At 36.9% G+C, this 27,815-nt stretch overlaps 1 protein-coding gene across 2 annotated transcripts in view; it reads right to left on the bottom strand.

The window, feature by feature from the left end:
• OLFM3 (olfactomedin 3) overlaps positions 1 to 27,815 on the bottom strand; it is a gene marked incomplete at both ends in the record, with an annotated part of 208,401 nt that overhangs the window by 48,639 nt on the left and 131,947 nt on the right. The window contains one exon of one of the 2 annotated variants that reach the window (XM_080692771.1): positions 1,961 to 2,089. The exons of the other annotated variant lie outside the window; for it this stretch is intronic. Coding sequence (XP_080548897.1) covers positions 1,961 to 2,089 — 129 coding nt within the window. Of the gene's footprint in view, positions 1 to 1,960; positions 2,090 to 27,815 lie in introns of those variants that run through there. 2 annotated transcript variants of the gene reach the window in all.

Genomic DNA, 27,815 nt, shown 5'->3' on the forward strand with positions numbered 1-27,815 from the left:
ACTTGTCACATATTATCTAAGATTTAATTTGTCAGAACATGAAAGGCTGTGTTGTTAGCGATGGTTTGAATAACCAGCCTGGATAGTTTCTAAGATCCTTTACATATTTCCAGCATCAATATTGTTGCATCCTAATCTAAGAAATATAGATTCATTCACTTTTCTCCATGAGAATCCTAAAGTATAACCAATCATATTGAATCCTTAGGAAAACAGACATTATTCTTCAATGAAGCATAAAAAGGTGACTGCAACCTAGTTTCTTCACTCTAAAGAATACCATTATTTACCAGTTTTACTCCTGAATTTTGTGAGATTTTATTATTTTTTTTTAGTTTGATTTGTTTGCAAAGAGGGGTATCCAAAGTAATAACTGATGAGTCAGTATACCTATTGTAATGCTTTATATTTTAGAACCAATAAGTTATCAATCAGAAAGAAAAAAAGAGAACTAATTCACCATAAACTTACAAGACGGTAAGAAGTCCAAAATGAGTAATGTGTAATTTTGGAAACATTTCTTCTCAGTCAACAGCAGAAAATAATCAAGCCAATGTCTCTATAAACAGAAAATACACTCTCTGATCTAAGTTGGCGAGTTTAAAATGGAACTTATTCGTTAGCATTTTTAGTCCATTTGCATTTTCTGAAAGTTAATTCAACAACTGTGTTGTTAGCAGTTATCAGGTACTTGGACATTGAAAGAAGTTGGTTTGGTAAATGTGAAATACTGTCAGTTTCCATGTGTTCTGAGTTTGTGCTGATGATATATCATGCTTTTTTTGTAAATATAAATCTCTCCTACACCCCTCCTGCCAGGCCATATCATGCAGGCACGAAAAGAATCTCCCCAGTATTGGCTGAACTGAGGTACCTTCAGTGACCCAAAGGAAGTGAAAATACAGAAATATATATGCCAGGGTATATCACATGTACTCCTCTGGTGTCCTAAGCACTTGGGGAAGCTGGCAGATTCTGTCATTAATTCAATCTAATTTAGTTAATTACACATTGATAGATTATTATTAGTAACTATAAATAGTTCTTAAACATGGAAGGCTACTTTTTATGTTTGACTTTTTATGATCCACTGGAGCAATCTGCATAAAGTTTCAAATCTTGTTTTTTATGTACTTTTAATTTGATGGTAAGGGGTATTTTCTAAAATATTTCTTTTATTTAATTTTTTTTTAATCTGGAAAACCAATAACTTTATATTTATGTAACATGCTTCAGAGTATAGCTAATCAAACCTTGCTTCAAAGTAAAAGAATGGACTTCAGAAAAATATGCACAGGAATGAAAAGCCATTAATTTGAGGTGAATAAAAACTATAAAATACACTTGTGATAGGAAAATCTTTATAAAAATTAATACAGAGGGATATTTTTTATCAAGTGAGTTTCACATTGTTCGTGTTTTTTTAGATCTCCTAAAGATCTTTTTGGCAGACTTTAAGTTGCTGAAGGCTTCTCTTTTTTTCATTATTCATTTATGCTTAAAAGATATTCCTTTCTGTGAATGAAGTCATTGCAAACAGTCACAAACACTGCATTACAAGGAAGAGCTTGCTATAATAAAACTATATTAGGTATCATATACTCTAATAGCTTATTCCATAGGAAAAAATGGAAATTTTACAGACATGATGAGAAGTAAAATAATACAAAAGTATTTTTAAGAATCCTTTCAAATAATTAATCAGTTAAATTGAAGCATTTAATTCTTAAGAGTTCAGTGAGCTTGTTACAGCTAATTTCTCCAGCATCCTTTGGTTTGGTGCAACTTTAAGCTGTCCATAAATAAAACAGCCACAACTAAAGTTAATACATAATTATTCTGAAGTCAACCTGTAAATAGAATAGAGAAGCAATTCTCAGCCTTTGCACATCACAAAATAAAGCCCACTGGGTTAATACACTTTCTCCTCAAGGTGACCAAACCCACAGGAATGACTTACTAAGGTCTCTGGCGTCCACAGCCTCGTGGTGTTCAGTCCTACCAAGGATGGGAGAGTTTGGGACATCCAGTTTGAGATCATTGCCATGGTACTGAGCACAGCACCAAGCTTTAGTAGCGGAGGACTCATTGCTGTGAGCTAATGAGTTTTCATAGTGACTGATTAAGATCCCGGAGCCTCGCTGGCAGTGGGAGGCGTGACTGCAGCGGCACATTTGCAGCATGAAAAGATCAACCTCCAGCTCTAATCAGCCAGAGGGAGAGCTGGCCCAGCCCTTCCCCCACCCTCCTGGGAAGTGGCCTGCCCTCTTTCTCCTCCCTTATTGGACACTTGGCCCTGTCATCGAAATATTCTTGATAGGGCTTGGTTGGTAATTGTCAGAGCAGAGGTTGGAGGTCAGGGGAAATGTGAGCTTTTCCAGCTCCACTGAACTCAGTTACCATCAACAGAGTCCATTTCCTCTGGGGCTTGTGTAAGTAGAATCAACTGCTCTTTATCTTTCATGGAAATAAACCCCTTTAGATGGAGAGCTGCCAAAGTACACATTTCAAACACCAAACTTAATATCTACAGATTTCTCTGGGTAGGGGCAGAGTGCTTTTAGGAAGAGCATGAAAATAAAGTCTGCAAATAATTTCCAAGATGATTGAATATTGACTCTATGAGGTCATTAAAAAAATGCGGTAACCCAAACATAGCATTGGTGCTTTAGACATTTAAACATACAGAGATTAACATCTACTACTACCTGTGGTAAGCATTACCTTTCGGCATCTTAAACCTGAACAGACAGAAAGGCGGCTTTGAAGGAACATTTAAAGGTATTTCCTCTTTTCGGTTTGCTTTTGAGAATGCTTGCTCCGCATCCCGGTGCTCAGTCACGCAGCAAACTCCGTTAACTATTTTCACCTTGTGTAGGATGACAGACTGATATTGAAAGTCTGTCTGGAGGCAACATGTGGTTTATTAAAAGGGCACAGGACTTGGGCTTGGGGAGCCTGGAAGTCTGTTCCTGTTCTCCTCTAGTTAGCAGTCCAACTGGCCAGTGATGCAAACTTCCTTCACTTCAATGCTTGCCTATGGTATATGGCTGACAGATGGGTGGATTCCATGCTCTTCAAGGCCCCTTCCAGCTCTAAAATTCAATTATCTGTTTTCTAGAACTCTGCTGGCAAATGTGATATAGTGAATCCGGGGCTTATGGGTAATTTTATTATATTCTTTTTATAGATACTTAAAATTGTCCACATCAGATCTCAGGTCATGGATGCAACAAATCAGAAGCCATTGTCTAATACAGTATATGTACGTTGAAATAAAATAGAGAGGTGCTCGCTTCGGAAGCACATATGCTAAAATTGGAATGATACAGAGAAGATTAGCATGGCCTCTGCTCAAGGATTACACGCAAATTCGTGAAGCGTTCCATATTTTTCAGATAATGGAAGGGAACTCTCAGCAAAGTGTGAATGAAAGGATAGGAGAGGAAGAAGGCTGAACTTGATTAATGAGGGGCTACATCCAAATATGTGTAAAAGTATGACTATAGCATGGTTATCCTGGATACTCATTGTTGGCAGGGGGAAGGGAAAATGGGGGCGGAGGGAGAGGGCACCAAGTACAGTTTAAATGTATACCATTTATTTTCAATAAAAATAAAAATGAAATAAAATAAATAAAAAGTAAAATAAAATAGAGAGAAGATTTAAAGAGAAAAATGGCTAACAAAAATTAAATGAAAAGAAATTGGTCACAAAAAAGGAAAATATTGCTTTGATTTCTCAGGAAAATTCTGAAATTATTTGTATCTGGAACTTTCAGCCAAAGATATATATTTTTCTTAACAGTTTTAACAGAAGAAATAAAGAAACAGTTTTTAATAAAATTGAAGAGACACAAATTCATAGTGTGTGTTTATTTTATTCTTAAAACAAGATTTAAATCTGGGTGTGGTGTTGCATGCTTGTAATCCCAGTACTTGGGAGGCTGAAACAGAAGGGTCCTGGTTCACAGACAACCTCAGCTACTTAGTGAGGCCCTTTGCAACTCAATGAGACCTTATATTAAAATAAAGAATTAAAAAAATAGGGCTGGGGTATAGCTCAAAGTAGAATGCTTCTAGGCTCCATCCTCAGTACCAAAAACAAACAAACAAACAAACAAACAAAAACATATTTAAAATGGGGTGGATACTAAGAGACTCCTTAAATCTTTCTTGCATCTATTATCTTGAAATCTAGGCTTTTTTTGTTTTTTTTCTTCAAAATATATCCAAATAATTTCAGCTTCTCGTTATTTTTTAACCATTTTACTCAGAAAGCCAAATGTTATTTCTTTTTGTTTTTCAAAACTCATTTCATATGAAGCCAAGAGTGATGACACATGCCTGTAATTTCAGTATTTAGGAGGCCGAGACAGGGTTGAAGCCAGCAACTTATTGAGACCCTCAGTAACTTACAGAGGTCTAGTTTCAAGAACAAAAATTTAAAAAGGGCTAGAGGGCCAGGTGTGGTGGTGCATGCTTGTAATCCTAGCATTCAGGAGGCAGAGATCAGTGGAGGATCATGGTTCACAGAAAGCCTCAGCTACTTAGTGAGGCCCTTTGCAACTCAGTGAGACCCTGTTTCAAAATAAAGAATAAAAAGTAGGGCTGGGGGTGTATCTCGGAGGTAGGATGCCTTTAGGTTCCATCCCCATTATGCAGAAGAAAAAGAAGGAGGCTAGAGGTATTACTCAGAGGTAGAATGCCTCAGTGTTCAATTTCAAGTATCAAAAAAAGTCATTTTATGTGAAGAATGGATGAGGATGTAAACCTAAGAGTTTATATACTAAGCAACACAGAATAGCCATAGAAAGGGTGAATTTTTATATTAGCATGACAATGTGGTAATGAAAAAATGCAAAGAACATTTACAAATCTAAATGTTTGAAAAGTACACCTGGAACGCTAACGGATTTTAATAAAGGATGGGGCTTTATTTCAATATTTCAAAAGCTTAATTTTCAAAATTGAAAATTAATATACATGCAATTACTGGATAATTTAAGAAGTAACGTGGCAGATGGTAATTAGACTTATTAATGAACTATCAGTCAACAAAATAATAGCATCTTTAGAAGAATATAAAATTGAATGTCAGGGGAAAACAGAGATCTTATTTGCAAATTAAAAAGAAAGGAAGAAATTAAGAAAAGCAATACAAATGAAGTGTTTCTTTCATTTTCCCAGAAATGCAAATAACTCTACTAAAAACAATAGTGAAAGTTTATGAATCCACAATGTTTATGTTCATAAAAGCTAAAATATGTTGTTTTTAGACCAGGTTTCAATGGCACACATTGAATCAGAAAAGCTCAAATTACAAAGATTATTAGTTATGAGAAATAAAAATATCTACAATTTGCAAAGAGCTAAAATAGTCTGCAGCTTTCAAAATCTACTGAAATGATTTCCATTGTAAAAATCGAGTCCTAGTTTACAGTTGGAAGAGGGGATATTTCTATATAAAAGTAGCAGCTTATATTCAGGTTAAAAAAAAAAAAAAAGCCGGGCGTGGTGGCACACGCTTGTAATCCCCACGCTTGGGAGGAAGAGACAGGAGGTTCGAAGCCAGCCACGCGCTGGCTTAGGAGACCCTGTTTCCAAATAAAAATGTAAAAATAGGTCTCGGAGTGTAGCCCGGAGGTAGAAGGGCTTCCAGGAACCCCAGTACCACCAAAAAAAAAAAAAAAAAAAAAAAAAAAAAAAGTGGTTGCCGAAGTTCCATAGCTAGCATGAATGGTAATGGAAAAGTGGCCAAAATGAAGGCTTGAATTGTCTATGGCCAGCTCAAGGCTTCAGGTCTCCCTGAAGTATCTGGACTTATTCCAGTATGTAATGCAAGAGGTTACTACAAAGCAGCGAGGTCAATTGTTTTTGTCGTGAATTATTACTGTGGCATTTTTATAATGCAGGATAGACAGGGACGGTAGGGAAGCAAACTATATCAGAGACAAAGCAGATCACTTAGAGGTATATTCCTACAGCTTAGTAAGAGATGGTGTGGTCCTGGCATAAGACACTTTCAATGGCATTCCAAAGGATGGGCTGCATAAAGGTTTGCCAGAGTATTGACGGCTATTAGTGAGTGAATGAATCAGTTTGAGAAGTGAGTTTGAGAAGTTAGCTGCAGGAACTTACAGTTTAGGGTTTGGGTGATGGTATTCATCAGGATAAGAAATACAAACGGGAACAAGACTTTGGGGAGGAGATAGAATTCCTAGTCACATACTCAATGTATTTCTTGTCCCATACCCAAGAGGTGCAATCACAAGATGATAATGCTCCCCACCTGAAGTTCAGAAAAGAGTCAATTTGCCAAGGTTTAAACTTAATGGTCTAGTGATTAAGTGGCAAAAATGTTTAACTTAATGCAGTTTTAAAACTATCAAAAGTTTTATTTCGATTTAAATTTGAGATAATCTCCAGATTTATTATGCACATACTCTTCTAGTAAAGAGTAAATCTATATTTCTAAGGCTACTAATCTCACACTCGCACACACACAAAAATGTGAGCTGAATACACAGTTTCTTTTTAGAATCTCATAGTAGAAAGCAGATCAATAACTATAAAAACTACAACAATGCATTATTGTGCATGAGATTTTTAAAAGATATTAACTAATATATTTATTCATTAGATTTTTTATGGTTGCCTGTCTTTTTATCATCTAGTGAGTATTTCATGATAGACCTATATAATTAATAATTAATAAGAAAATAAATATTAAGTGAAAATTATATGTAACCTTATATAATATTGGCATGTTCTGTTAATTGATTTTTTAATTTTTTTCCTTTGATTTTTAGCACCAAAGCTTAATGTTGCTCTAATCCTCAATATAAACTTCCTAATTTGAGGACTATTTGTATGTTAGGTATGTGTGGGTTACTGAGAAGCACAGCCTAGGAAGATACGAAAAGCTGAACAAATAAAAAACAGCCATACAAAACATGGTGAAAAATAACTAGTAATTATGGCCCCAAATTTTGACTTTAGTAAAATAAATTGAGAGGCTGAGATTGCTCACTAAAAATAAACTATATAAGAAGAAATAGTCTATATGTATTTTATTTTTGTAATTTAAAACCAATTTTAAATTTATTGAAGAATAAAAATGGCTTGTTAGATATGGTTGTAAAGGTATTAACTGTAGTGGCTAAAGGCATTATTAAGGAAAGAAGAGAGAGAGGAAGAAGAGAAAGAGAAGTAAAAAGGAGAGAATATTGAGTAGGTCACTGAAGGATGACTGTATTGATTGGGTGAATAAATAGATAAAATGGGGCGACCTCTAAATAAAAACCCAGTGGGCAAGTTAAGTAGGAGACGTGGAAAGAGTAGCATACATTAGGAGAGGGTAGGAAACAGAGTTCTTCTGTGGTAATCACTTTGGAGATGGGTGCAGTGTGGTAAAGAAATTACCAAGTGAATACACAGCTGTCCCCACTACAGCCCAGACTTAAAGGCTTTTTATATCGTTTTCCAGGTTCTGCCACTTACTAGCAAGGTGACATTAAGTTTATCTGAGTCTTCATTTTCTCATCTCTAAAATGGGGACACAAGCACCTATGTGGAAAGGTTATTTAAATGCAGGAGGAAATATATATGAAAGTACCAACAACACATCAGATCACTCAATGAATATCTTGGTTAAGAAGCGAGAGGATTAGGGCAGGTCAGAAAGAGAAGAGCAACTAAAGGCACAACCCTATCTTTAAAACATGGGAGAGCTGGGCATGGTGACATAAATGTGTAATCCCAGCATTTGGGAGCCTGAGACAGGAGAATCATGGTTTTTCAAGGACAGCCTGAACAATAGAACAAGAATCTCAGCAGTTTAGCAGGACCCTGCTTCAAAATAAAACATAAAATAGGGCTCAGGGTGTGACTCGGAGGTTGAATGCTCCTAGGTTCAACCTCTAGTATAAAATTATTAAAAAATAAAATAATAATAAAAGATACAGAGTTTTAAAACTTTACAAGGGATAGCTAAGCCAAGCTTGGAGTATACGCTGTCTTGCAAATTGGTCAGCGTAGGTAAAGAGAGTGATATGCATGATGGCAGGTCACACCGCTGCATGATGCCAAGTTACTTCTCGGCTTTAGGAAAGGGACGGCTGATGATCTTGCTTCGTCCTTCACACTGACACTGAAGCAATTGCAAAAACACTTTCATAAGCCTGTATTACCACAGTGACCTCCCTGCTTCACCTGTGCCCACATAAACTACTTCTCTCCTGTTGCCAAAGGTAAATTACATGAGAAATTTCTGATAACTCAGAAATTACAAAGAGAACTGGGCATGGTGGCAAAGTCTTGTAATCCCAGTACTTGGAAGGCTGAGACAGGAGGATGGCAGGTTCGGGGCAGCGTCAGCTACTTAGTGAGGCCCTCTATAACGAAGTGGGAAACTGTTTAAAAATAAAGAATAAAAAATAGGGCTGGGGGTCTATTTAGGGGGTAGAATGCCCCTGGATTCAATTCCCAGTACCACACACAAAAAAAGAAATTAATGGTAAAATTAAAGTTACTAGATAACATTGCTTTCTCCAATGCACATTAGATCAGTAACTTTTTAATAACAAAGCATAAGAATTGACAAAAAGCTTGTTGAGATCCATACTCCTAGGGCCCTACCAAGAGAGTTTCACTTAGCTAGTTCTAGCATAAGCGAAATAATCTATATTTCTAACAAGCTCCCAGGCAGGGTAGATGCTTCATTTTGGGACCACCTTTTGAGTGGACTACTTGGATCACATTCCTCTCAAGAAAACTCTCTTGATTTTTTCTTCTTTTTCCAACATCAATAAATTTCCCCTTTTTAATGTCTCATTCCTGGTTAATATCTCCTATTTTAAGTATGGTCAAAGCTACTCCTGCCCCTTCCACTCTGCTTGGATAGAACCTAGGGTCTCACACCTGCTAGGCAAGTACTCTACCACTGAACTATACCCACAGCCCGTCTTGGTCCTGCTTTTCCTATAGCCATTGCCCTATTCCTCATCTGCTCTTTAGAACATTCCTCCTCCTCCTCCTCCTCCTCCTCTTCCTTCTTTTTTTTTTTTTTTTTTTTTGCAGGTATTGGAGATAGTATGCAGGAACACTGTACCTCTGAGCTACACCCCCAGTCCTATTTTTTAGTCTTTTTTATTTTTGAAACAGGGTCTCACTAAGCTGTGAAGGGCCTCACTAGGTATCAGAGACTGTCCACAAACCTGCAATCCTCCCGAATGCAAGGATTACAATCGTGCCCCACCACGCCTGGCTTAGAACATACCTTCTTGAAAGAACTGTCTATATTCAACTATCTTCAGTTTCTCTCCTCCTAATCATGTTTGTTGTTTACACTTCTCTGCTCTACCAAATCTTTGATTAAGGCTGCCAATGAGCCCAAACTGCTAAATATAAGTCAGTTCTTAGTCCTCAGCATCCTTGACCCAACTGCAGCTTTCATCAGAGTCTTACTTCTTCCTCCTTGGAATAATTTCTTCACTTGCCTTTCAAACTATGATACTTACCTAGTTTTCCTCCAACTTTCTGACCTCTCTTTATGTATCCTTTGATGATTCTTCCTCATCTATATGCTAATGACTCACAAATTCATTTCTTCCTTGCAGACCTCTCCTATCAATTCAGACTTGCATATCCAATTATCTACTTGACATCTCCACTTCGATGTTTAATAGGCATCTTAAATTGAACATGTCAAAATATGAGCACCTAATAGGGCTCTCCCACCCACAGCAAAGAAAATAAAACAAACAGGACAAAAACCAGACAAAAACAAACAAACAAGCAAACACTATACCAGACAAAAACAAACAAACAAGCAAACACTATACACAGACAACCGTTTCTATAATCTATTCCATTTCAGATAAATGGCAACTCCATGATTAAGTTTTGTAGGCTGAAAATTTAGGTTTAAATCTTAACTTTTTCTCCCTACATATGTTATCAATTACATCAGCAAGTCTTCTAGTTTCTACTTTAAAAAATATATCTAAAAGCCAGGTGTGGTGGCGCACGCTTGTAATCCCCATGCTTGGGAGGCGGAGACAGGAGGATCATGCAGGTTCGAAGCCAGCCTCGCTGGCTTAAGAGACCCTGTTTCCAAATAAAAAATATAATATAGGTCTTGGAGTGTAGCCTGGAGATAGAAGGGCTTCCAGGAGTCTCAGTACCGCAAAAAAAAAAAAAAAAAAAAATATATATATATATATATATATATATATATATATATATAATAGTCTTTCCAATGCGACCATGCTCATCCAAGACACCATCATATTTCTCTCTTTGGGATTATTATAAAAGCCACTTTGTCCATGAGCCAGTTCAGTCCTTCTATAAACTCCTAACCAGAATGATCATGTTAAATAGTAAGTCAGATTATTCTGACTGCCTAAACTCTCTAAAAGGTTCTCATTTTATTCATGGTAAAAGTAAAACTATGGAACTTGAACTGTAATATTCAACAAAATCTCACTTCTTATCTCTCTGATCTCTTTTCTTAAGATTCTCTTCACCTCAAGGGAACCAGGGAGGAGATATAAGGGTAGGGGTGAAGGAAGACTTAGAGGTTCATTAATAGCAGTACTTCATAGATTATGTGTACACATGTGAATATTTATCAACGTCAATCTGGATACTCTGTATTGGGAGGGAGGGAAATGGGCATGGGGGGCACCAAGAGCGTGTGCATGTATGTCACTGTCAACATGATTTACATCATGATGTGAGACTCTGATGCACCAATAAAAGCACCAAAAAATCACTTCAGTTGCCCCCTGGATGTTCCTCAGAAATACAAAATCTTCCAGCTCCAGTCCAGGCTTGACACTTGCTCATCTCTCGTGAAATTTCAAAGTCTCAAATATCATCTCACTTTGTTTTTTATTTTATTTATCCCACCCCCCCAAAAAAAAAAGAAAAAAAAAAAGATCGTTTTCTCCCCAACCAGGTCTTTGTGATCACAGCATCAAAGATTTCGACTCTTTTTAGATGGTTGTTTCCTATTGTCTTTTTCTGTTTTCCTTATTTTTAGTTAGCGTTCTGTATATTTTTTTTATTACTTTTTTTTTTCTCTGCTAGAGATCAATCTCCACAAGGGCAGGCACGTTGCCTGTTGTGCTCACTGGAGTGTTCTCAATTCCTAGGAGAGTACGTATAGCACATAGTAGGTTCTCAATAAATGTTTGTCAGATGTGGGAATAAATGAATATGCTACCATTTAGTTCATGTCCATCTCTCAGTTTAAAAAGAGCTTATTCTTGCAAAAACAAGCCGCTATAGTATATTCAAGTATCACATTTGCCTATGTTTTTTGTGTACATATTGGTTGTACTTGAGGGTAACAGATAGTGTAAAGTATTGAAACATTATGCTTATAATTACAGATGCTTTTTCCTTCCAATTTTCAGATTACGAATGAAAGCAATTTTGGTTTAAGCCAAGAAATAAAATCTCTAGCTCTTGTGCTGTCTTTGCTCAATAAGCCTCAAGGAACCATGAGTATGAAAGTGCTCTTCTCTTCCTCTTGCCCTGGGCTAATCAATCAAGTTCCTCTCTAATACCCTAAGGAAGATGAGGACTGTCACCTGCAGAAAAAAAAAAAAGTTTTTTTTTACTTTTTAAAATCTTACTATCTGTATATCAAAATATTTCATTGTATGCCTAGAATGCATATAATGAAATTTAAATGAGAACAAAAACAGATTTAAAAATGAATCAGAGAAGATAGGGATCTGAGTGTTTAACCATCCACCTCCCTTCTTCAGTGTTGCCCCTGGCGATCACCGGCCATCACAGCTCCCAGAATTCAGCACTTCCCCTTCTTGCCTTGAGGTTTCGGTGTTGCTTAAAAGTGGGCACTAATGAAAGAATGAATTTTGGGTGAAAAACATTAGTGAAGTTCTTTCAAGGAAGGATGTCTGTCTTCTCATCTCTCCCTTCATCTGTGAGGCTGACTGATGCTCTGTCAGCCCTGGGGAATTCTTGGTTGGCAGCTGTTGTTGCTACTTCAAAGGAAAAAAGAAAAAAGGGAAAAAAATGGATGTGTGAGGGCAGAATATATTCAGGGAAAACACTTTTTGATTTTTTTTCCCTGACATTCTACTGAAAATCGAGGAAGTGGGAATATAAATATTCAGGATTAAGCTAGAGGATTTCAGAAAAGGGGGTGTAGGGTATCTAATGGAGAGGCTCCCCACTTAGTTGCTGCCTTGCTCTGAGTTTTAGGTTCTTCAACTGGGCAATTAAGATACTGAGGTTCCTCTGTAGTCCCCCCAACTCCCATAAGAGAGTGAAACACTAAAGAATTTGGTGTCTGCCCTGCAGTCACTTGTACCCCTCCTTGCTGCCAGACTACCGGCCGAGCGACCCTCCAAAGCCATGGTTTTCTCATGTGTCAATTAAATAATAAGAAAACCCAAGTGTTTGGGTTTTATGAGTACAAAATAAGCTGCTACATGTAAAGTCTGTATCACATTATATGTTACCAATGATTGTTTCCCTTAATCTAACGGATAATATAATATATAGCTTTTCCTCATGTTATTAGAAGAACCAGTAGGGGCCTAAAATGCTAGAGATAAAGAAATGAATACAAACTGGGCATGGGGGCGCATGACAGAATACAGAGGTGGGAGGCTGAGACAGGAGGTTTGCAGGTTCCAGGCCAGCCTCAACAACTCAGAAAGACCCTGTTTCAAAATAGAAATGGAGGAAGAGAGTGGAGCTCGGAGATAGAATGCCCTTGGGTTCAAGCCCCAGTACAAAGCAAAACAAACAAAATGTAAAGGTAATAAAATTTGGAGTAAATTACCAATAAAAGTTTTTCATAAATTTTAAAAAGGCAGAGTCTAGTGTGCTAGCAAATGCCTTTAGTCCTAGCTACTTGGAAGGCTGAGGCTAGGGTCACTTAAGCCTGGACCACAGGGTGAGTCTCAAGGAAAAAAAAGTTGATATGTAAACTATTCATCTTTTAAATATGATTATCTCATAGAGAATGGCTGCTAACAGTATTCTAGAAAGTATACATAAAGCACTCTAAGGCAAGTCCTTCTCTCAGGGCTGTCTGCTCAAGCCTATTTGTGCCAGACACTGTTCTAACGTTACACAAAAGGACTCATTTAATCCTCATACAAACTCTCTGAGGGGGATAATTAATACTATAACCGGTTTATAGATAACGAACTGAGCGTGTGAAGTTAAATACCTTATCCGAGATCACACAGCTAATAACTGGCGAGGCCAGTACACCAGCACCACAGTCCCACTCTCAACTCTGTTCTTAGCTAGTCTCTCTCTTTTTCCCCCCTCCCTCTTGCGCATGCGCACTCGCACACACACGAATTCTTACTTTGTTTTGTCTTTTTAAAGTCATTGGAATTGTTGAAGGGAAGTATTACAGTTTAATCATTTGCATGCTCCCAGGAGACGAAGGTTTGAAAGATGAGCACAAAAATTAAAAAGTAACATGTTTTCACTGAATTTATCTTTGGATGTGAGTGAGGAACGCTCCCCACAGAGACACTGCCTCTCAGGTAAGGGTTCGGTCCCTGCTTCCTTTTCATTGGATTCTATTTTCAGATGTTTCTAATTCTCCCAACTCACCAGGGCGGACTGAAGTGTTAAATTATTGCAAAAAGCTTTTCTGGAAGAAATTGTTTGGGAAGAGAAATCTCAAAGAACTTGGGAAATTGCCTGGTGATCAGAAAGGAGAGTGTTTCAGGGGTAGCGTGAAAGAACAAAATTGGATCCTCAAATGTACAATTTTCTGAAAATTTGTTATAAGTTGTTTCATAAGGCTTATCTCCCTTATGGAATTTGAAATGTATGGTTAGCAGGAACCCCAAATCTGGTGGTAGTAAACATCCCCAAACATCAAAGTATGAAAGGAGATTACATTTGTAGCCTGCTTTTTAACACATTCAGGTAAATAGCAGATCAGCAGTCAGGTTTTAGGCGGTAGCATTAGCTACATTACTTTTCATCACATCAGCAGCATCTGTAGTCAACGTGGTTTTGTGATTCAAAAGCTCTGGGCAGTTGAATAAAAACATCTAAATATCTAGACTTGAAATAAGTCAGACACGCTTTGTCATTGAATGTGTCATGAGAATTACATGGTTTACGAAAGAAGTTCCCAAACACAGTTCCGACTAGAGCATTAAAACAAGCACCACAGAGAGGAAGTTGTAGAAACATGCCAGTAATATAATGCCCTTTTTTAGTTTCAATGCAATTACAAAATGCTAAGCTTATAACAACTGTTTGTAAAGGGCTTAAGTAAATCAGAAGCAGTTCCATTTGTAAAGTCATCTAAAAGGTGCCCAATGACATACAAAAGTCTGTACTTGACAATGAATAAGTAAAGAAAAACGTTTTGACAAATGTTTCTTGTTATGGAGATGAACTCTTTTTTTTTTTTTCCATTTTCAAATTTTTTTTTTTTTTTTTTTTTTTGTACTGGGGATGGAACCCAGGGGCATTCTACTTCTGAGCGGCATCCCCAGCCCTAAGTTTTATTCTTTATTTTTGACACAGGGTCTCAATGAGTTGTGAAGGGCCTTGCTAAGTAGCTGAGGCTGTCTTCAAGCCATGATCCTCCAGTCTCAGCCTCCTGGATGCTGGGATTACAAGCGTGCACCATCATGCCTGGGCTTTCTAATTCTTAATACTGTTTTTTTTTTTTTTTTTTGCTACACTTTCCAGCTTAATCATACACTATTTTCTGTTTACAGAAAACATAAATAAAAGTATTTTATTACTCTCATTTTTCTCTAAAGGCATGATCTATTGAACATTTTCATTGTTGTTACTGGTGATCAAATCCAAGAGTGTTCTACCTCTGAGCTAAACCCCTTGCCCTATTTTATTTTTTATTTTGAAACAAGGTCTTGCTAAGTTGCTGAACGTCTCGCTAAATTGCTAAGGCTTACCTCGAACCTGTGGTCACACTATCTCAGCCTTCCAAGTACTGGTATTGCAGGAATATGCCACCATACTTAGGTGTTTTAAACATTTTTTTAAGGGAATGGAATTTGAAATTCTTTGGGCTAAGAGCTGTATGCTGAAAATTACAAAATTGGTGTGATGTAGTCTTCTTTTAGAGTAATTCATCAATCTGGAAATGTACTAAAATGCAAGTGAATAGTTAGAATAGTTAGAAGCAAATAGTTCTAATCTTGTAAGTATAGGGATATAATAGAGCAGTAAACAAAGTAGAGGTAGGAGTTGGGGATTAGTTACATCCAATTAAATGATTGGGACTTGAACTGGTTTTGCAGACCCAGCTCATAATTTTGAACTCAGGAAAACTGACAGTACAATCTTTCATCGGCCCCAAAATAAGATAAAATATAATTCATAAAAAATTAGTCCTAGGCTCTAAACAGCCTTTCCTTTGTCAGCATGCATCATGCATATAGGTCTTTTGCCCTAGTGCCTTACATTTTGACCTTTCTTTCCTTTACTAAATTAAAATAATGAGATTTACCTAAACAATAATGTAGGGCTACTAAGTATAGAGAGATGGTGAAATAAAAATGATTATTACTATAAACACAGTAATTTGCCTGAAAAGGATGGCAGACAAATAGATATATTAAAGCTCTTGAAAAACCTTGGATTATCAAGAAAATAGTTTCAAAATTACATGCAAATGTCAATAAAGAGTAGTTTGAATTCTGATATTTTACATATAATGAATCACAAAGTACAGTGGTAATACTTTAATTCTAGCATAAAAGCATCTTGTCAGGTCTCTACAGAAAGGTAAGTAGACACATTATAACATGATGAGTGTTGAGAGGTTTGCCATTACTGAAAGTGGATCGACTTTGCTCAGTATTCTCTCTTTCCATCTCTCCCTCACACTCATCTCCCTTTCTTTCTCCTCTTTCTTTCCTTCCTTTTATCAGGCCATTCCTTTATCCTCATTTTATTAGTTTATTCTCTTTCTTTCTCTTTTTCTTTTTCTTTTTTCTAGGTGTCCTGGACTGGCAAAAAATCTGAGTAGGTCTGGTAGACAATTCTGGTGTGCTCCCTACTTTTTTGTTTTGTTTTGTTTGTATGATTCTGGGGATTGAATCCATGGCCCCCTGCATGCTAGGGAAGGCTTGAACCCTTGATACATCCATCCATCCTGTGATTTCTACTTTTGACCATTTCCTATGATATATTTTTTTAAATTTTTATTTTTTGGTGGTATGGGGGTGGAACCCAGAGGCTTTCTACCTACGGGCTATACTCCCAGACCTATTTTATATTTTATTTGGAAACAGGGTCTCACTAAGTTGCTGAGAGCCTCACTAAGTAGCTGAGGCTGGCTTCGAACCCGTGAAATCCTCCTGTCTCAGCCTCCCAAGTGCGCCACCATGCCCGGCCTATACATGCAATTTAAGTAAGAAAATTATATATTTTGTACTTTCAATATAGAGGGACACATAGTGTTCATCTAAGTGCATTAGGATGCAAACATGCTAGCAACTAATTTTGTTCGGGTGGGGCAGAAGAGGCTTTAGGAGGACAGTGAGTTTGGGGAGACATAGTAAAATTTCCCATGTAGATAAGAAAAGGCTGAATTCAGCCCTGGCACCAGCATGTGAGAACACACCACTGAAGTGTGAAAGATTCCATGTTATTTCGATATGAGTAGCTTGGAGTAGGGGAAGAGAAAAATGTATGATGACTGAAGGGCCGGAAGAGATAGGTTGGGGAGGTAGCAGGAACTTACAGCTCTCTGAGGAGATTAAGCATTACTACGATTGTCTGAAGATTTGAAGGAAGATGAATGCTATGGTTTGAATGTGGATAGCGTTCCCCCAAAGGTGGATATCTGAAAGGCTTCAATCCAGTGTGGTTGTACTGGGAAGAATAATGGATCTTTAAAAGGTAGGACCTAGTGGGAGGTCCTTAGATCACTGGAAGAATGCCCCCGAAGGATTGTGGGTCATACTGTCTTCCCACTGGGTCATACTGTCTTCCCACTTCCTGGATGGTGATGTGAGTAATTTTGTCACATGCATCCTTAGCATTTTGTTCTAGCTCTACCACCTAAGACCTAAAGTTATAGAGCTGCTGGATCTTGGATTGGAAGTTCAGAACTGTGAGCTAAATAAATCTTCTCTTTTTATAAGTTAATTGCCTCTGGTATTTTATTACAGTAACACAAAGCCAGGTAATACAGGGAATGTTGCCAAATTAGTCTGGTGGGTTATTTAGAAGCAATGCAATAAATATTGGAGGATGAGTAAGGAGTAAAAGTGACAGCAGAGACATCAGTAGGGAGCTATCAAATTCACAGTAGGGATTAAGAGAAATACCAATGAAGGATACAATACAGATAAGTCACTGCTATCATTTGGATAAGTATCTCCCAAAGGCCCATGGGCTAAAAGCTTGGTCCACAGCTTGGTATTATTGGAAATTGGTGGAAATGTCAAGAGGTGACAGGTCTTCATGTAATTGGGGGCATGTCTTTGAGGCAGATGGGAAAGTCTAGACTCTTCTTTCTTTTTGTTTCCTGGACATAAGATGAATGATTTTTTTACTGTCCTACACTTCTACTATGATCTTCTGCCTCCTTATAAGCTTAAAATAACAGAGCAAATCAATCATGGACCAAAACATCCAAATCTGAGCCAAAAATAATCTATTTTCCTTATAAGTTCATTATCTCAGGTAATCACAATGGTGACAATTGACTAACATAGGCATGCTACACTGAACTTTGTGATTGATTAGATGTGAATACAAGAGAGAGAAAGAGAAAGAGAAGAGAGAGAGAGAGAGAGAGAGAGAGAGAGAGAGAGAGAGAGAGGAAGAAAGACAAGAGTATCCTCATGATTTCTCAAAACACAATAGTGCATAAAAAGTGTTTGGGAATAATCTAGAATAGAACTCCTTAAACATTATGGTGCACATGAATCACCCATGGAAGGCAATTCAGAACTGGAGGCTCCAACTGACATACTGAAGTGTGAGAACAAACTGAAAGTAGGGATTGGGGGAGTCATCTCTACAGAAGTAAGGGCAAGGACTGCTCAAATAAACACACATTTCTTACCAAGAATGGGGTGTCTGGGAGGTTGTTTTGTTTTAACCATGATTATGAATGGAAATACATTTAAAATTGATTTTATTTTAAATGGGTACAAACATTTCTTAGTAGTAAGAAAAGCTGTAGTTGAAACTATCTTAAAAATTGATGAACAGAAATATACAAAAATTATAGTACCTTATAATTGTGAGGTTGCCTTTGCAATTATGCATTAACTCAGCATGAATTAATAATAAATGAAATGTTAGTTTGCATGTGTGCATGCGTTTATGTGATTTTTAAAAAGTCTTCACTTCGTTCCACAGCAAAATGAGAGATGTGTTTTTGCAAAATTCCTCAAGGACATTTTAATTTTTTTAGGTCTTTTTATTCCTTTGATATTCAAATAACTGTCCTTTGAAGAACCTGTCTCATAGTTTCTCTCTTCATTTGCTGGAGAACACAAATTGTGACCTACTCTTGAGCAATTCCTTTGTATTTGGTCAAACCAATTCTCTCACAAAACTTCCATCCATTTCATAAAATCACGTGCCTTTGACAGGATATATATATATATATATATATATATATATTTCTATTATATTTGCATTGAATTTCATATCATATAGTTATAGTATCCAAAAATTGGTGACTCAAAATAGAGTCTATTGTTAGCTAGTAATGGATACTTAATGACATTTAGAGATGATTTGCTAAATAAGTGACTATATAATTAGTCTATGCATATTTCTGAGCTGTGGTAGCCTTTTCTGTCTTGCATAGTTTCATAATGGTAGGATATGTTTAACACACATTTGGATAACTATAAGTCAGGGTTGTGCAGAAGTTTAAACAAAATAGACAGTGATTGACTTTGATATGTTTGTTTAAGTACATCATATGCTTTAGAGAATTTCCCTCTTCCATTCTCCTATCCCCTCAGTTAGGTCGCCTTATTTACTCCTCTATAGAATTTCCTTCTTCAACTAGAGTTCCTCCTGTTACCCATTTCTCCCTACCTTTCGCATATTAGGGAAAGCATCCTATTTCTTATTTTTTGTGACTGACTAATCTCACTTAGCATAATGTCTTCCAGTTCCCTCCCTTTAAATAGACAGTAACACACCTACTCTGCTTGTGTGTGGAAAAGAGAAGGATGTTGCTTTCTCATAATTTGCTCATTTTAGGGTAGGATTCTATGAACTACGTGTAGAAGGGGCAATTCATTGTGTTCTCAGCAACTATGGAAACTTGCAAGACATTAGTTTGATTTGACTATTGTTCTACCTGTTGGGAAGAAGATGTGCAGAAAAATATCTGGAATGTCAGGAGCTGCCTAAAGGTTACTAGTGTTATCACCTCAAGGTGGAAGGCTCCAGGTTATCTAGAAACCCTTTGAAATAGTGTACAAAAGGTGCAAGCAAAAGGGAAAGCCTTAGAAATTACTGGTTGGCAGGTGAAAAGAGATAAAAATCTACTCTTGTAAGAGAGGGAAGGGAGGCCAGGATTCCTGGTTTCTAGTCCTAATGTTCCATTTGAAGTTAGCCATAGATCATATCTTAGTTGTCCTTGAAGTTCCATTATTCTCTCTTTTTGTATATTTTTAAGAGTGTGGGCTTTGATATAATATAGAACAGGGATGCAATCTGAGTTTTAGCACTTACAGTGAGATCTTAAGTTAAGAAATTTTCTGAAATTTATTTTCAATTAAAATTCTTAAATTAAGGATTATTATATGTACTAATGATGTCCATCCAATAATAAATGCAAGAGACATAATTCAGTAAGGTTAAGTTCATTGACTTGCTGTATCTAGAGATACTGCATGGAAGAAGAACAATGGAGCATCAAATCAAGAGAAAGAAGAAACAGGGTTAAAAACGGGACTTGGGAGCTGGGTGTGGTGGCTCAGGCTTGTAATACCAGTACTTGCGAGAGTGAGATAGGAAGATTGCAGGTTCAAAGCCGGTCTCAGCTACTTAGTGAGTCTCTTTGCAACTTAGTGAGACTCTTTTACAAAAGAAAGAATAAAAAATAAGGCTAGGGTTGGGGCTTGGAGGTAGGATGTCCCTGAGTTCAATCTCCAGTTCTGCAAAAATAAAACACAGTAAAACAAACAAAAAACAACACACAAAATAGGACTGGGGGAAGGATAGAGTTTAGGCGCTATTTAAATAAAGCAGAGTCTTGATAGCACCGAAAATGAGCAATGCTCTCTGTGAAGAGTTTAACATCAGACCTGAGCTGAGAAGTGGACCCTGGATTCTGTTTCCTTGGAAACTACAAAGTTAAGATAAATGTTGAATATTGTGTCTGAACAACCCTTATCTGAAGCTTTGCACCTGGGTTGAAAATTGAGGCTGCTTCTCAATGTCAAAGTGACTGAAATCCTACAGGCAAGAGTGGGTTATTCCATTTTTACTGATCTGATTTCAAAAGGCAAAGTTTCTAATAGTCTCTGATTTTAGAGAATGAGTGTCTCAGCATTATATTCTTTGGGAAGGTAACAAAAGCAGTACTTAGAGGTTGACCTCATAGGCTTGTACAGATAAAGTGGGATAATGCGTATGAAGTGCTGGACAGGGTACCTGTCTTATAATCAAGTGTTATTATTATTGTTGTTGTTGCCTAGGGTTCCTTTCACAAATGAAACTCCCATAATTAAATTGCCTGCTGAGTAAAAATGCCCACTGAGAAGTACAAATTCAGAAAGTTAACCATCCAGTTCAGAGATGGGCCTCAGTGGTGTGCACCACAATCAACTCTTGCCTGTGATACTAGAGATTTTCCGGCCTCATTGTACCAGAGTGCTATTCAAGTGATAGGCTTGTAGTAGACCCTGGATCCGCACTGCAAGTCTCCTGATTTTGATTTGCAGCCAGATTCCGAAACACTTGTATTACCAAAAATGCATAGAGAAGAATCATAATGTTTATGCTGTTCCCAAATGGCTTGGAGTATTTCAGAACATCAAAGAGTATGGCTTAAAGGTTACCTAGGCCAGATTTCACTCAGTATTGAAATGCCCTTTGCAACATCTCTGAATTATTAATTTTTCAACTTTAATACTTTAAGTGTTAGTGAAATCAATCGTGTGCAACTTCTTCCATATTGGATATTTCCTTCCACTCATTAGCAATCCTTTATGCATGCATTCCCTGTCCACTGTTCTAATTCGGCTTTCTGATGGACCAATCAAGAGGTCTGCTTCCCTCTCTGTGTGACAAATGGTCTTTCAGATAGCAAGATTCTTAAGCCTGCTATAAGAAATTTGCTTGTTTCCAATAAGGACATTACCAGACTTTTGACCATCTCTCTCATGAGATGCTTTAAGAACCTCCACCTCCCTGACTGTTCTCAACTGAACTCATTCTTGTTGATCAATATTATCATGGTCTGAATAGAATGAAATAACCTGACACACTCTAGGTTGATCTGATAAGACTAAATCAGAGCAGTAGAGAGGCTCATTTGTAAAACTAGCAATGCATTTTTCTTTTTGTATAATTAATAAAGTTGTCATAATTTAAAAGTACCTTTCTTTCTATAGAGAATATAATCCTAACCAGTAGATGAACACATTTTTATTCTAAGCCAACACATGTTACCTGCTAATGTGAAGTCCAGTCATAGAGAACACAGCAATTTTGAATTGCTGTGAACACAGCAATATGATAATGTGTATTTCAGTGATGAATCAGATAAATTTTTCTCATTATTGCATGCAATGACTTAAGATAACACGATATTTTTATATCTCATTAAAGTTTCACTATGCTAGGATTTCCCAAATTGCTATTGGCATCTAGAGAATTTCAGAGTCTTACAGTATTGATCTCTGAGCAACATGCTGCCTGAGAAGTAGGCTGAGACAGTGGGAGGGCAGCGGAGAGGTGGCCAGAGCTGCTTCTCTTCTGGTTCAGGGCTTTGAACTCTGATTTTAAATTCATCCCTCGCCCCTTTCTCCCTGCTCTTCTTAAAGCCCCAAGCATATTGAATTAGCTCATATGCAATTGCTGAATTGGGAGATAATACCAGGCTAGTAGGAATTTCCATTGGTTCATACATTTTTTTTCTAAAAATATAATTTTTAAGCAAAAGCAACAGAAGCAAGATGTATTTTCATAGCTAATTCTGTGAATTGCAGAGTTGTACAGTGATAGTCTGTTATTTATTGACTTGATTTGGACATATGCTTTGTTTTGCTTGTGCAAAGAGACACCTTGATTGTGCCCTTGCTCTGTCTCTGTAGCTTCAAGTGACTTCCATCAACCCTTCCATTCCCTTCCAGAAAGGGATCTTCAAATTTTTTTTAAAAGCCAAAGTGCTATATACTGAAATGTTTTCCTATTTATTAGATATATAATTTATTAATTGTGGTATAATAACAGTTATTGTTTTTGTTAGTTCTCCAACAAAATTACATAGGTTTCAAGTGGTCTGTTGTAACCCACTTTCCTATAACCTTCTTTTGTTTCAATGTGAGGTATTTGAGAATATGAGGATTTCTTCAGGAATACGTATTTTTTATTTTAGTTGATCAGGTCTGTCCCAACTAGAACCAGGGACAGTGTTTGGAAGAGGACTTTGTGAGGGTGGGATTCTTTGAGCCTACTCTGATGAATATACCTCCTCCCAAACATTTGCCCCCAACTTCAATATCAATGTTAATACGCCTCACTGAGTATTAAAAAACGCTGAGTAGATGATAACTTTATTTCTCAGCCAGCTCAGGACTCTTAAGCCACCCCACTCCATCATCTACATAGGGGCACACAGAAGCAATTTCTCATGATTTCCCCATTTCTTCCCCCAGCTCAGTGACCGCTAGCTCATTCCACTCAGTTTTATCCAATATGATTTTGTTTTATCTTAACTCATTGGCTCCACTATTTTCTTATCTAGACCCCAGAGTTGATCAGCATTTTTGTCCTTTCCTTATGGTGAAATAATCCTGGCTTTCCTCAAGCATGTGTGCCATGGAGTATCTATGTGACTTCTCATTAATTCTATCTTCTCTGCTCTAGTTCTGAGCACTGTGGAGCCCCCTCTTCCAGCTGACTTCTCAAGGTTGGAACAGCATTGGCCAATCCTTAAAACAAAATTAATTTAGAAAGACTTATGGGAGAACGTAATGGCATATTTTAATCTGCAGACTTACTTTTAAAGTCACTTTACCTCCTAAAAAGTCTGTGCTTTTTCAGTCTTATATCTGCAAACCAATCTATTTACGCAAGCCATAGTAGAATCCAATCTACCAGATGCAGAAGCCTAAGCCCTTACTTATCTAAAAATGTTTTGAAGTATTATTTTATTTTCTGGTAAATTCTCCAAGTGAGGGATATAGTATTGTGTATGGGAAGGATGAAAGAACAAGGCCACTAAATCCTTCACATCGGCGGCATATCATTCAGTAATGTTTCTGCACTATATTAACAACTTCTTACTTTAAAATTCTTAGTATTTTAAAATTTTTTACTATTCTTATTGCAGCACATCCAACAGCTTCATAAAATTAGTCTGGATAAATCATAGGGGACACTGGTTATGTTACCCTAGATCTAGAGCTGATCGTACCTACATTGACTCAGAGTTGACAAGTTCAAGGACGACTTGGTTGAATTTATGTAACCTGAAATTATTGTCATTTAAATATACTAGATTTGACTTTTTGTTAACATCTATGCAAATTCAGAATTTCTATTTGACTGAATGTTTATTAGGTCAGAAAGGGAAAGTTAGTCTTTCTGAAAGGGAAAGTTAGTCCAGTGATACACTATCATATGCAACAATGCTGTTTAGTTTTCCAAAAGCACACAAGGAGAAAAGAGCAGTCATATTGCATCAACTGAAGGAGTCCATCAGTATGTAGAGTAATAATGACCATTCATTTGTATATTTAAAATATAGCCAAATGAAACAAAATTCTCTAATTTCCAGAAAGTTGTTTTATCAGCCCTAAATATTTAAGAAAATACTGTTTGGTAAATAAAAATAAATATGATATAATTATTTCTACTTTAAACATATAACTTCTCTATTGGATTAGACAATCATTGCTTTTATCTCAATCAATAGAATGATTTGGGGTTAAAATACTTTTATTATGGTTTTAAATTGAGTAAAATTACTCTATTTTTGTTTGCCGAAATAAAATATTTTCAATATTAGTGTTCAAATACTGCAATTTACATATTGAATCAATAAATAATAAAATTTTAAAATACATAATGCCACTTACTTTTTAGTTTCTAGTGATTAATGCCTTAATTTAAATTCTTGCTTTCATAAAATTGTAAGTAGTTTGTTAAATGTCAGAGTACATTAGGAATGCAATGTACAGTTTAAAATCTGGTTAATGTTAATTTAAAAACGAGCTCTAGAAGAACATGTAAAATTAAATAACATTTAATAGCACCTAATGTAAACTTAGTAAATTATGCAGATCAGCATCCATTTATTTATACTAATGTTTCTTACACATTCATTCTGCATGAACATTTTTGCAAGTTAGGTACTAATTGAAATGCAATATGTAATGATAGCATCATTTATTCAAATATTTAAAGTTGATTTTTATAAATAATAAGCCTGGCTCAGTGATGAAATTAGCTTTACTAATTTTAATTTTTTAGGGTGTATGACTTAAAATGTTTATTTTATTTTATTACATGTGCCTGTGAGGAAACATGCAAAAACATTTAATTTTAGTGGAGTTAAAGGTGAATGCTATTCTTCAGCATCTGATCACTCAGCTCATTACTGGCATGGGCAATGGTGAGTTTCTGGTCTGCATTTCTGTATGGAAAGCATTATGGCAGTCCATTTAAATAGGACTTTAATTCACGAGTCTTCACAGGCAATTGTGTTAAGCAATTGTGTTTAAGCAGAATTTTTTGACGAGTTTATATGAACAGCTACACTGTTCATGACGAGTAACTGGAGGCCAAGAAAAATTTAAAACATGATCTCTATCACACAATGCTGTAGCAGGAAAAGTTGAACAGCTAATTTATCAGATCTAGGAATCATCTTTACTTGAAATTTTATTGTTTGTCATCTTCTAGAAGTAAAGCATTTTTTGCTATTAGAACTTCATCTTCAAAATAAAGTTGACTGCCGTTTTGACGTTACAAGCGTGTCATGTTCTTATTGTGGTGTGTGTGTGTGTGTGTGTGTGTGTGTGTGTGTGTGTATGTGTGTGTGTGGTGTAGTGTTATTACGATTTAGCCCAGGGGCATTTTACCTCTGAACTACACCCCTGGCCCTTTTTTATATTTTTGTTTTGAAACAGGATTCTGCTGGATTGCTGAGAGTCTTACTAAGCTCCCAAGGATGGTCTTGAACTTGCACGCCTCCTGTCTCAGCCTTGTAAGTATAGAGTTAACAAGTGTGTACCACCGTGCCAGGCTCGACAGCTTTTTTCTGACAATAGAGAATGCTCCTAAAGTATTCCTTGGCAGAGCCATTCCTTCCTATTGAAAATGAATCTAAATTAGCACATATAATTTTCTCCAACCCAGCTATTTTCATGTCTGGCAGTTCTCTGTTTACTGAAGTAGGTGAGCTTCATAGTTATTGACCCCATCAGGTCAGTGGACTCTAGAATCAGTGAGATTTGAGTGAAAACCTTGGCTCTGCTACCTGACAACTCCTAGACTTTTAAGCAAGTCATTTAACCTAAAAATGTCTCAGTTGCCATATGTTTATAATAAGAATGAATAATAATACATGCCTCATGTTGTTATCATAAGTGCTATTATGGAATGATTGACCAGATCAACTGCATAGTATAGTGTCTGAAGCATGCTAATACTAAAAAAAATATTAGCTGTCACCCACATTACATTTTTGGATAAATATTCCTAATAAAGAGCAGGTAGTTAATGAATGATTGTGAAAATGTAGTTCATAATTACAAAGCAATTGCTTCACCTGCTCCACAGTGTGTATTCTGTCTCGGCACCTGAAAACTTAAAAGATCTCTGAGATTCAGCACCTCCAGGAATGTTGTTCATTGCCTTCAATGTCTTCTGTAATTTATCATCAACATCAAGCTCACCTTTGTCTCACACAATAACCTAGAGAGGGTTTCAGGTATGGTGCACGGTAATCACATGCCTAGTGGAATATTCCCACACATTGATGCCATCTAAAGTTGTGAATGTGAAATCGTTCACCCATGAACTCGCTATAGGTATCACAGCTACTTCATTATACTAGTATGAGATTGCAGTTTTTATAACAGAAATGTAATCTCTCCAGCTTTCCAAGTACCTATTCTCTTTCCTCACATATGTCAGTGGAAGTCTTGTCCTGATTGCTAAGTTTCCGTATGCCTTTACATATTATTTCTTACCTATAGAATGCTAGTAAACTTCTAACCATTCAAAATTCAACTCCAAGTTTTGTTTTGGAAGTTTTCATAGCCCTAACCTTAAACAAATTTAGAAGAAAGTGAGGTTCTTTTCTTTCTTTCAGTGGGTCCCTGTGAAGATTTGGGTAGAAAAAGCGAGAATTATCTCATTAACTGTGTGTGTGTGTGTGTGTGTGTGTGTGTGTGTGTGTGTGTGTGTGTGGTACTGGGGTTCCTGGAGCCCTTCTACCTCCGGGCTACACTCCCAGACCTATTTTTTTTTTACATTTTTATTTTGGAAACAGGATCTCCTAAGCCAGGGCGCGCGGCTGGCTTCGAACCTGCGCGATCCTCCTGTCTCTGCCTCCCAAGCGCGGGGATTACAGGCGTGCGCCACCACGCCCGGCATTAGCTTTCTTAAGAAAAAAAAATGCACACATGCTTAGGCTTTCCTTCCCTAAATGCTTTGGGAATGAGTGAAAAAATGTACAATAAAAAATTTCCATATCCAGTATTCAATAGCATATCCACAATTTCCTTTTTCTGTTACCCTGTAGAGAAATAATGATTCTTTTCTTTAATCATTTAATTATCTTTATTTTGTCATATTTATTTTCTAATTACTTTTTTTTTTTTTGGTATTGGGGATAGAACCCAGGGGCATTCGCCCTTTGAGCTCCCTGCCTCACTAAGTAGCTGAGGCTATATGCAAACCGCAATCCTCCGGTCTCAGCCTCCCAAATGCGGGATTTCAAGCGTGCACCACCATGCCTGGCTTACTTCAATATGATTTTTTTAATAATCTAAAAATCTACTTAAAAATTAATGTTGAATGTAGATATATATTCATCTAGCAAGAGGATTTCAAGTCCGGAAAAATACTGATTCTTTATTTCACAGTTCTAAGCACTTCTTGTCACTGTGAAAATTATGTTATATATATTTATTTCTATATTTATTACCTCTATTCAATTCCTTGAGGACAGGGTGTGTGTGTGTGTGTGTGTGTGTGTGTGTGTGTGTGTGCACGCGATACTGGAGATTAAACCCAGGGACATTCTACCTCTAAGCAACACCCCCAAACCTTTTTTTTTTTTTTTTAATTTGAAACAGGGTCTTGCTAAATTGCTGAATCTGGCCTAGAATTTTGTGATCCTCTTGTCAGCCTCAGGTACTGGGATTAAGGGCATGTGCCACCACACCCAGCTGAGGGCGGGGTCTTTTAGCCATTTTTTTTTGTGTGTGTGTGGAACTGGGGATGGAACCCAGGGGCATTCTACCTCCGAGCTACACCCCCAGCCCTATTTTATTCTTTATTTTGAAATAGGGTCTCACTGAATTGCAAAGGGCCTCACTAAGTAGTAGCTGAGGCTGTCCTCGAACCGTGATCTTCCTGTCTCAGCCTCCCAAA

The sequence above is a fragment of the Muscardinus avellanarius genome (assembly GCF_963383645.1).
Source record: "Muscardinus avellanarius genome assembly, chromosome: 3".
NCBI lineage: Eukaryota > Metazoa > Chordata > Mammalia > Rodentia > Gliridae > Muscardinus > Muscardinus avellanarius.